Genomic DNA, 11818 nt, shown 5'->3' on the forward strand with positions numbered 1-11818 from the left:
GCTGGAGCTCATCTTCATGATTATCCACTGACAAATATCAAAACGATGATTGTCCCTCAGCACTGGAGCAGAGTTAAGAGTCTGGGGGGTGGGGAAGTAGCAGACAACTGATGGAAATAAAGTTTCTGCTTATTAAGAATCTACAGAGTCTTTTGTCTGTTTGAAGAGCTGCTCTTTCTTTAAAAATACCACTTAGATATGAAATAAATGAGCATCTGTACAGTTTTCATTATCCAAAGACAGTTAATGTGACCCAGACATTTAAAATGAGTCATGGGGGAGGGGGGGGGGGGGTAGCTTATAAAACCAGAGAAGTCTGAGATAAAAGGACCATGCAGAACAGCTGAGTCAGCACCACACAGACGTGATGTTCACATTTACAACCTTACAATACAAATCACTTTCAGGACTCGTGTCATTTCCTTCCAGCCTTAACGGGACAAACTCAGAACTTCATCCGTGCTGCTGCAGGACGCGCTCCGACTCCCAACAGGGCAAAGGACGGGCGGGGGAACGTCCCAGAACGAGGTCGCTGCTAAACCTGGAAGACGTTGATCTTGCTGGTGTTCTTCAGCGTCTGCCGCCGGTTGCAGAACCACACTCGCACCACCTCCCTGTCGTAGTTGAGTTCTCTGGCGATCTCCGTAATCTCCTGGCCCGTGGGCAAGGCGTTCTTCTCGAAGTAGGAGTTGAGCACTTCGATCGCCTGCGGCGTGAAGCTGGTGCGCCGTTTGCGCTTTTTGGACGGTTCGCCTCCGACAAACTCCATCAGGTTCTGCTGGCCTTTCTGGTTCCAGTGCTCGGCTTCGGCCAGCCACTTCTCCAACACAGGCTTCAGCTTCTGGGCGCTCTTAGGGGTGATGTCCAACTTCTCAAACCTGAGAGAGAGAGAGAGAACTTTATCCAGACTGGCTCCATCTTTAAATGATGAGCTCCAATTATGGCTGCCTTTTCTTCAAATCCCATTATCTATGGAGGAGTTGACTGCATTTGTTATTGTTTTTATTTATTTATTTTCAGATTTTATCTATACTGTACATTTACTGGTACCAAAAGCCACAACGTCAAGATGCTTATTTTTATGTTTTTTGCCGCAGCAGAATATCCAAACCAAAAGTCCTGATGGGAACAGAAGAGAACAAGCCAGAGGAAATTCACTTTTTTATTCTAATTTAAATAATAATTCATATCAACTTATTCTAGAAACATTTAAGTTTTTTCATGATATGAATATGAATTGATTTATAACATGTTTTATGACTTTTATTTCTGTCCTGATCTGTATTTTCAAAACAGTTTTTTTCTTCATATTATTAAAACTATTTTGAATTATTGTTATTATTTTGTAATATTATCTTTGCTAAAAGTCATGTTGGGATGTGCACTACAGACTAGTCCAGGCTACAAAAATATGACGTTTGGTATTTGTTAATACAAAACATATGTTGATACACAAATAAGCAATACAATAAATTAACTAACTTTTATTTGTTCTATTTCTATTAACTAATTGTTGAGGTCATTATTATCACCACGCTGCTAATGGGACCATGTTGCTAACAGAACCTCACTGCTAATAGAACCACACTGCTAACAGTACCATGCTGCTAACAGAACCTCACTGCTAATGGGACCATGCTGCTAACGGGACCATGTTGCTAACCAGACTGCTAACAGTACCACATTGTTAACAGTACTAAACTACTAATAAAACCACACTGCTAACAGTACCACACTGCTAATGGGACCATGCTGCTAACAGGACCATGCTGCTAACAGAACCTCACTGCTAACAGCACCATGCTGCTAACAGGACTGTGCTGCTAATGGAACCTCACTGCTAACAGTACCATGGTACTAACAGGACCATGTTACTAATAGAACAACACTGCTAACAGGACTATGTTACTAACAGAACCTCACTGCTAACAGCACCATGCTGCTAACAGGACTGTGCTGCTAATGGAACCTCACTGCTAACAGTACCATGCTGCTAACAGGACCATGTTACTAATAGAACCACACTGCTAACAGGACTATGTTACTAACAGAACCTCACTGCTAATAGTACCATGCTGTTAATGGGACCATGCTGCTAACAGAACCACACTGCTAACAGCACCATGGTGCTAACAGAACCTCACTGCTAACAGCATCATGGTGCTAACAGAACCTCACTGCTAACAGTACCATGCTGCTAACAGTACCATGCTGCTAACAGTACCATGCTGCTAACGGGACCTTTCACTTTTGGTGCCTTGTTTTTGTATTTTTGTTGCATGCTTTGGTATTTCTTGTTGTTGTTTTTTTGGCGAGTCGAGACGGTTCTTCTCATCCTGAGCATTTCATTTGTTGGTTGTGTTGATCTGCATATGACCATAAACCTAAATCTACCCAAAGAGAGTGATTTTTTGTTTGTTTGTTTATTCTCAGTTAGGTCTGTAGACTAGAACTATGTGTCCAAAAAGTCTACAGTTGCATGTTTTGAAACAGTCATGACTGGTTGCGGGCAGCACGGTGGCGCAACTGGTAGAGCTGCTGCCTCTCAGCGAGCAGGTCCTTGGTTCAAACCCCGGTCCAGGGGCCTTTCTGGGTGGAGTTTGCATGTTCTCTCCGTGCATGCGTGGGTTTTCTCCGGGTACTCCGGTTTCCTCCCACAGACCAAAAACATGCATGTTAGGCTGATTGGTAACTCTAAATTGTCCCTAGGTGTGAGTGAGAAAGTGAATGGTTGTTTGTCTCGTTTGTCTCTATGTGTCCCTGTGATGGACTTGCGACCCATCCAGGGTGTACCCTGCCCCTCGCACAGTGATTGCTGGACATGGGCACCAGCGACCCCCGTGACCCAAAATGGAATAAGCGGGTAAAGATAATGGATGGATGGATGGATGACTGGTTGCAACAAATTATAATAGTTACTGTAATTATTATAATTTATAAGCAGAGCAGACCTGGAATGCTAAATAAAATGGTGTTTTAGAAGTGTTTGTACTGTAAGTGTAAGAACTGAGGCTGCAAAGACAAAAACAGTTTCTTTGAGAAGTAAAGCTGGGGACGTTTGGAAATGTTCTAAATGAGAAATGGTCCACGGGAATTATAGGAATTTATGGGAATAAACTGGAAATCGGAGGTGGCTTAAACAAACTAATTCATAAATCAAAGAACAAACAAAACAAAAATAAACACATTTTGTTTAGTTGTTGGCAGAAAATGAGTTTGACCTAAGGTTTTATAAAAGAAACAAACGTAATGACCTAATTTAGATATAAGGACATCTCTGCGTCGCAACCACACGAGCTTTAGAGAAAAATGCATTTCAAACATTTCTACAATTCATTTTCATTTTTATTTTTTCGTAATCTTAGCTAAACTCTGAACAAAACATATCCTCACATTTTACACATCTGTTCATGTTTTTGTCACTGTACGCACATAAAATCATAATATAATAAATTGCATATGACAAACATCATGGAAGTGTTTATATTGATATTTACTCACACAGTGTTGAACATAACTTTTTTTATGTTAATTAATCAATGCAATGGCTTTAAAATAATAATTTCATGACAATTAATTTCACAATCAAACTCTGAAGAAAAGGTTCTGGTCGACGCCAGCCCTGCGTGTCCAGGGGACATGCTATGGTGCGGTTCCTCTTGTCACACGCGAGCTGGGAAATCTGCTCGTTTCAGTCAAGATTATGTTAAATCATATCTTCCTCAGTTATATTGAAAATCCCCGTTACGGACCAAACTTCAGTATTTTAAATGTCAGGTTAATTCTCTTAAATTCCCATAATTCTCGTGGCATTTTTCTAACTTCAAACTTTCCTGTAACTCTAGTTAGAACAGAGCTTTTTAAAAACAGAACTCTAATTCCACATCTTTATAAAGCTGGACTGAGTGGGTTCACTTTGTATCTTTAGTAGCATCTTGCTGCAGGAGGAGCATCTGAAATGTTCTCACAGGTGTGTTTTTATGCTGCTCAGTCAAAATGATCAGTGAGAAAGGTCCGTTAGACACAAGCAGAATAAAGGTGTGACGTGGGGGGTCAACAGGGGGGTGTTTTACCTGCAGATTGCAGACTGGCTGTAAGCCGGCCCCTCCGTCGCGGTGAGAGCCTGCCCTACTTGTGTCTGAGTTAGGCCCAAGGACAGCCGCCGGATCTTAAAATTCTTGGCGAACTCTCGGATTTCCTCCAAATTAATGATTTCCTCGCTGCTGACTGTCTGCTGGGGTTCTGCAAATGTGACGAGTGGAGTTAAAAATACCTACCTACTTCAAACACATCTCTGACAGGGGGGGAGGAGCGGGGGGAGGGGTACGCACTGCTAACGAGCTGGCCCACTTTCGCGACGTCTCCACAGGTGATGGGAGCTGTGGAGGACAGCGTGGTGGAGCTCTTCAGCACAGATGGCTGTGGTGCGATGACGACCGGCGACGGAGTGGCTGCTGTTACCGAAGCCTGAGAGGAAACACAGGTTTCAGGAAAAATGCCCTCAAAAGACAAACGTCTGACCAGAAACACCTTCAGAGAAGTTCCAGCTTCCAGAGTCTCCTCTCAGACATGTCGGCCTCCTACCTGTGTGCTCGCTTTGTTAGGTGTTGGAGCAGTGCTGGTTTTTGGCAGAGCTGCTGCAGAAGTTACGACGGCAGCAGGTCCGTTTCCTACCGCAGCTATAATTTGACCCTGGGTGTTGAGAAGCAGCTGTGGGGTGACCGTCTGGACCTGGAGACCCTGGAGGGGGAGAGTGGGAGTCGCGGCCCCTCCGGCTAGAGAGGCTGGGTTCACAAACAACGGGAGGGTCCCTATGAGCTGCGAGGGTCGATGAAAAGAAAAACAGAACATGCAGAAGATATAATTTAATCCCCTGAGAAAACTCAAGTGAAAACACTCCCAGGTGTCGGAGCAGAACTTTGAAAAAAAAAACACCTCACATGAAAACACTAGAGGAACTGCATTTCTGCAGCGTGAACGCAGCTGCTAAAGATGCTGAAACCAACCACGTTTCACCAGTAAACTGTTACTGTGAGATGAATTTGAACAGCTGACATTTGCTGAAAGCAGAAGAAAAACAGCAGCTGAACAGAGCAGAAATGAGCAGAATAAGCTGAAATAGGTAGAGAGGCTGACAAATATCTGAAATTAGCAAAAAAAAAAAGGAACTAAAATGAGCAGAAAAGAGCTGAAACTGGCAAAAAAGTGGCTGAAAAAGCTAAAAGAAATAAGCTGAAATATATAGAAATAGGCTGAAAGGTGCGAAAAATTTGAAGTTATTAGATAGAAGCACAAAAGCACCGAAATTAGAAAAATAACATAAAAAGTTTTAAAAAATTAGCTGAAAAAAGTGAATTTAGCAGAAAAAAGCTGAAATTAATACAAAAAAGCTGAAAAGGCTGAAGCAGAACAACAGCTGAAATGTGCGCTAAAAGGTTGTAAACAGCTGAAAGAGTTTGAAGGACGTGAAGAAAGCTGCATTCATTTTCAATGAGAAAAACATGGCCGACAAAGCTAAATAGTTTAAACAGTAAAAAAGCACAAGCACCAAAGCTCATAGCTAGGCCTGTCACGATAAACAATAAATCAATAAATAGCATGATAAATGAAAATTATCAACCTCATTTTCATTTATCGACTTTATAGTTTCTTCGTGTCTCTCTTTCTACTGAAGACACTGGATGATAAAAAGCTCAACTCCGGTGCTCCTCACTGACTCCTCCCTTTCTCTTTTCTCTTTAAAATCCATTTTAACGATCCAAAATTGTGTTTTTGGATCGTTAAAAGCAACTAAGGAGAAGCCAAGCTACGAGCTAAGCTAACAGGCCGACCTCAGGGAAAAAACTGCGTCTTGTCGAAGCTCCAAAATTCACGGTTGAAACCCGTGCCTTTGTGTAAAAAGAAGCTGAGAACTTCCCAACATTTTTCAGTCAGGTCATCTGGACAGTTTCTTTTTTTTTTGTGCTGAAACGTTTCGCCTTCGGTCCGGAAGGCTTCATCAGTCAAGGAAACACACAACACAAAACTGATTCTTCCCCCAACAGCTTACTCCAAAGTGGAACAAACCAGTTCTGCTTGTGATAAGATGGTCTCTTTGGTACGCCCCCTCTTCCTTGTTGACAGAAAGAAAAAAAAAAGAAACTGTCCAGATGACCTGACTGAAAAATGTTGGATTGTATACCTGGATTATTGAGCATGGACTTTGTTGTTTTCAACCAGTTTGACCAGACTGTCAACAAGGAAGAGGGCTGGCAATGGAGGAGGGGGCGTACCAAAGAGACCATCTTATCACAAGCAGAACTGGTTTGTTCCACTTTGGCGTAAGCTGTTGGGGGAAGAATCATATTTGTTGTATATTTCCTTGACTGATGAAGCCTTCCGGACCGAAGGCGAAACGTTTCAGCGCAAAAAACAGAAACTGTCCAAATGACCTGACTGAAAAATGTTGGATTGTATACCTGGATTATTGAGCATGGACTTTGTTGTTTTCAAGCTGAGAACTTGTTTATTGATTTTTTATTAACAGCTTTGTGTGAAAAATGCTATGCTAAAGAGCTCAAACTACACTAAGCGTCCGCCATTTTGAGAAGCGAAGAGAGACAGCCCATGTCACGTCAAGAGGCCTCCCTCTCATTTTTCTTAAAGAGACGCGCTGCTCACTCCCTCACTATCCATCCTTTGGTTCACACGATCTTAAACTGTCATCCAGTGGTCGAAAAAAGGTACTACATACAAAACAAATTAACCAACATGTCTTATTAAATTTGACAATTACTAATTATTGTCAAATTTCAAACAATATTATCGTTTATCACAATAATTTCTGAGACAATTAATCGCCCAGCGAAATTGGTTATCGTGACAGGCCTACTCATAGCAGGACTGTCCTGAGTGAGCTGAACGTTTTGATACATGAGCTGTTGAAATAGAAGAAAAACTGCAGAAAAACAAACAGGAGAAAAACAGATCTCAATAGTGAGAGTAATTTAGAAGCATTCACACTATTGAATATATTGAACATTTTTAAATACTGCAATAAAAATATTTTAGCCGTATTTTTCGGACTATAAAGGCACACTTAAAATCCTTTAAATTTTCTCAAAAATCGACAGCCTTATAATCCGGTGCGCCTTCTGTATTAATTCTGGTTGTGTTTACCGACCTCAAACCGATTTTATGTGGTTATTGTGAACGAGTTGAATAAAGTTTGACTTATCTGACTGTTTTGTTTCGCGTAATGCGCCTTATAGTCTGAAAAATACGGTAATTGGGACATCTAAGAATTTGAAAATCACAAGACTGAACGCTGTTAGAGCAATTACAGGTAGGACTACAGTAGAACTTCTAATTATAAACTAAACCATCACAACGAGTGAAAGGCAAGTCAAAATTTGTATTTTGAACAAATAATTCCCTTTAAAAAGGTAACAGAAAGTAAAATAACTTGTTCCACTGTTGGAACACACAACCAGCTTTTTTTTACATACCTGAAGGTATGGAAGCCAATTTGAGCCACTTTTTATTTTTAATAATAATAATAATAATAATAATAATAATTGAGACAGTATTGCATAAAAATAAGAAAATGCTAAAGTCATCATTTTAAGAAAATATTTCATAATAAGAGACTTGGAGGATCTTTTATCAAGAGTGACAGAAATGGGTTTAGAAAAGCTTTGGCTCATGAAAAAAACTTTTCTTTGCAAAGAGACTGTTGATTTATTCATGAAGATACATTTCAAAACAAATAAAAAATGTTTGATTGTCTTTTAAAACTATGGTTTGTTTAATTTAACTATTTAATTGGCAGAATAAATATCAGATAAAGTCATTATTTTATGCAATCCCGTTCCAGTAGCAGTACTTTCAGTGCCCACCTGTCCCTGGGCGTTGGTGATGATCTGGCTGGTGATGCCCGCCATGCTGGACATGGCGCTGCTGATGATGGGGGTGGAGGTCAGGGAACTGAACAGCTGCGGCTGCGCTCCTAACGAAGCAGCAGAAATCTGAGCAGAAAGATCGCAGCATGTTCACAGCGTTGCACAGAGACGTACGGGCACGTGTGAAAGGCGTGAACAGGAAGTCTTACGATGGCGGGGTTGATGGACAGTCCTGCGGTCTGAAGCGCTGCTAAAGGTATGTTGGACTGAGAGATGGTGGGGGGGGCACAGGTCACCTGAGCGCCCGTGACCTGCGTTTGCTGAGGTGGCACCTGCTGCACGGGGGTCTGCAGCGGCTGGAAGGAAGCTGCTTGAGGCTGGAAAACTGTCTGTGGGTTCGTATGCAGCTGAGGCTGGACCGAGTTCAGGACCGTCGCTGCTGAGATCAAGTGCAGGGTGGTTCTGTTAGGTGACAAGGCTGCTCGGAGGGAAAATGTTCACTAGCGTACCGCACACGACACATTATACACTCATGACAAACATTATACAGCAATACCACAATCTATACAGTGACCCGGGCAAGCAAAGACCTTTGACCTTGATTTGTGACCTTGACCTTGAAGCTAGGGTGAGGAAAATGTATGTGACACACAGCATCTAGCGATGATGCATAATATCAAGTTTCATTAAATTATCTTGAGCGGATCAGAAGTTATGGGTGAGACAAAAGATACTACCATAACACGTCCCGCCTTCGACGGGCGTTTAAAGAGTTCGATGAGACGAGCGCGTTAGAAAAAGATGAGAACCACAATCTAATCATATTTCTGGACAAAAGAGGCTGAATGAGCAGCAGGCGTGCAGGTTTTACCTTGAAGGCCAGCAAAGGGCAGTTTGAGGATGCTCCCAGCCGGGTTGGCTGCTGCGAGGCCAGGAAGAGTGGCTACATTAGTGGTTGGAAGCGTGAGAACAGCCAAACCGCCCTGGGCCCCAACAGAACCAGTCATGCTGAGGGGGATGAGCAGAGGCTGACCCAGTGACCCCGTCTGGGCCATCATACCGGTCATAAGGGTGGCCAGACCTTCCTGCGTCAGCACCTAGAGCGCAGTGGAGATCCTTCCTGTCAGGTTGTCTAAGGAAAGCTGTTTGCATGTTTGTTTATCGGTTGTGAACTTAAATCATTTCAAAAATATATTATTATTTACATCCTTTGTTCTTACAAACACCTACTTCATGATGCAAGAACATCTGTTTTTATTTACATTGAGGACGAGTGCAGTGGATACCTGGGGACAGCCTTGGACGGTGATGGGCATGGCGGTCTGCGGCTGAGGCAGGGACACGCTGATGGGCACAGCAGGAGTCAGCGTTGGGACAGCAGGAGCCAGAGCATCCACCGACACCCCCTGCTGCTCCCCCATCCCTGCAGGAGCACAAGAATTTACACGTTTTCTTTAAATCTGTCATTAAACTTTACTACAGCGCTCAGTTACAGTAACGAGTCGTCCATGATTTACCTGCCTCCCCAGAGCTCGGGGGCACCGGGGGGCTGTTCTGGCTGCCGCCGGCTTCAGCTCTCTCCGTCGACTGAGCCACTCCCTCCTCAGCTTTGAGTTCGCTTTTTCCATCAGGGGCCGACGACGGCAGAGAGGCATCAACCTCCACCTCAAGGACCCGGATAGTTTCATGGCCAGACATGACGATGACCTGCAGTGACGGGAAATAAATGCAGAAGGGTCAGAAACTTTTATTCTCCTTCATCATTGTGCGAAAGCTGAGTCAGCATTTATGGTGTTGTGTCCCGTTTGTAGTTTCTTCAGGATGTTTTCTGGACTCGGACTACTTCAGAACCGCTTCAGTTATTTGTAACTTTTACAAATTTTTAAATATTTAACTTTACTTACATTGTTTCATAGAAATAAACCAACATCTCTTAAAATCCTTGAAAAAAGTTGTGCTTTTTGAAATCTTCTGCATACTGGTTTCATGTTTAGCTTTCGGCGACTGTTTAGAAAGACCTACCATCTAGCCAGTTTTACTGGTTTTAGCTTTAAGCTACTGTTTTGCTAGTTTAAGCTTTTAACTAAGATTTTGCTCATTTTAGCCTTTAGTTATTCCAAACTTTCAGCTTTTGCTCATTCTAGATTTAGTTTGGATCCTGGTAATTTCAACAATTATAGTTTTGGCTTCTTTGACCAATGTCAGCAGGGTGACTCAGCACGCTGAACATTCACGCTGCGCTTTTACAGAAAACTGTCCAAGTTTACTAAATCAAAATGGTGTACGATATAATTCCCCTGAACTTTACCATATTTTGTCAGAATGCCACCAGAAATCTCAAAGTATTTTACTATAAATTTATGTGATTGACCAACACGAGGTAGGGCATCTTTATTTATTTGTTTAATTAGCCTTTATTTAATTTGATCCCACTGAGATCACTGATCTGTTGTGACGCCTGGACATGCAGGTTTTTGGACTGTGGGAGGAAACCAGAGTGTCAGGAGAACATGTAAACTCAACACATGTAAAGACTCCAGGTCCAAGCAGGGATTGAACCCAGGACCTTCTTGCTGTGAGGCAACAGTGCTAACCACTAAGCCTTTGTATAGTGGAAGAAAAACAATAATGCTTTTAATTTCTTTCACAAATAAAACCGTGAAAACAAATAGTGTGCATTTGTATTCAGGCCTTTTCACTCTGACAGCTCGAACGTTTGCAGTTTGTCACAAACTCTGTGGGGACACAGAAACATCTAGAAGAAGCTGATACACTCAGATCAGCTCGAAGCTGAACTTTCTGGCCTAAATAAAAATTATTGTACGATGAAAAAATACCACTGCACATCACCACGAACACACCATGCCCACTGTGCAACATGGTGGAGGCAGCATCATGCTGTGGGGATGCTGTTCGGAAGCAACAAGATACTGGTCAGAGTTGATAGAAAAGTGAATGGAGCGAAACACAGGGCGAGCCTGGACGTTAACCCCTTAAAGGCTGCAAAAGGATGAGACTGGGGTGGCAGAGGTCTGCCATCCAGCGTTAGCAGGTGTTCTTCATTCAACCCAGCTGAGCTGGAGCTCTTTTGCAAAGAAGAATTAATAAAATAATTAGCCGATAGTGACACGTTTCAAAATCCTTGCCTCTGAAATTGATGCCAAAGGTGGTTTTATAAAGTACTGACACGGGGGAGCTGTGTACAAAATGTGCATGGCACACTTTTTTAGATTTTTATTTTGCAAAACTATTTTGCAAACCCCGTTGGATTTTCCTTCCACTTCACAATTATCTGCTGCTTTGTGTTTATTGCAGTAAAACACTGTGACGTCACAAAATGTGGAAAAGTTTAGGGGCCATGAATACATTTCCAAGGCACTGTTTACTTGTTTTATGACTGTGGGAAATGATAACTTAGCCTAAGTTCAGAATGACTGTTAGTTGATGATTCATGGTATGAAACACGACAAAGAGGCAGCAACACAACCTGCGCTGCAGGACAGGGTGCAGAGACACAACAGAGAGAGGCTGATGCGTACCTGGTTGTCCCCGGCAGGATATTTCAAAGTGCAGGATTGAAATGGCTGAAAAAAGACTTCTGCAGTCAGACAGTGAATGGCTAAGGAGAACAGAGAAGCCAAGCAAATGTTAGGACACGATGATCCAAAATGAAACAAATAAGAAAAGAACCACTTGAAAAGGACATGAGTACACTGGAACAATGGTCAGCGCACGTCAGCCAACAAGCAGCTAAAGCAACGAAGAGCCTTGCTTTGAATTGTGGACTACGTCTGGACACAAGTGGAAACAAATCACTGTTAGTTATTAAAAAGCAAGGCAGTTGAAAACTTGGTGACATTTACAAACAAAACAGCATAAATTAGTCCAGATCTGAACACACAGCTGTAAAACCATTTATCATTCCATTATGGGGGGGG

The 11818-nt window shown here is 42.3% G+C and overlaps 1 protein-coding gene across 1 annotated transcript in view; it reads right to left on the reverse strand.

Annotated features, from left to right (window-relative positions):
• Nucleotides 1-296: 296 nt before the first annotated feature.
• Nucleotides 297-11818, reverse strand: part of pou6f1 (POU class 6 homeobox 1) — an 11780-nt gene continuing 258 nt past the window's right edge. Inside the window, exons 2-10 of the mRNA XM_037684673.1 lie at nucleotides 9398-9587; nucleotides 9167-9303; nucleotides 8752-8977; nucleotides 8090-8319; nucleotides 7878-8006; nucleotides 4585-4818; nucleotides 4332-4467; nucleotides 4074-4242; nucleotides 297-878 (exon numbers count right to left, since the gene is read on the reverse strand). Coding sequence (XP_037540601.1) covers nucleotides 536-878; nucleotides 4074-4242; nucleotides 4332-4467; nucleotides 4585-4818; nucleotides 7878-8006; nucleotides 8090-8319; nucleotides 8752-8977; nucleotides 9167-9303; nucleotides 9398-9587 — 1794 coding nt within the window. The 3' untranslated portion in view covers nucleotides 297-535. The remainder of the gene's footprint in view (nucleotides 879-4073; nucleotides 4243-4331; nucleotides 4468-4584; nucleotides 4819-7877; nucleotides 8007-8089; nucleotides 8320-8751; nucleotides 8978-9166; nucleotides 9304-9397; nucleotides 9588-11818) is intronic.

Source organism: Nematolebias whitei, chromosome 11, assembly GCF_014905685.2.
Source record: "Nematolebias whitei isolate Nwh7 chromosome 11, NemWhi1, whole genome shotgun sequence".
Taxonomy (NCBI): Eukaryota; Metazoa; Chordata; class Actinopteri; order Cyprinodontiformes; family Rivulidae; genus Nematolebias; species Nematolebias whitei.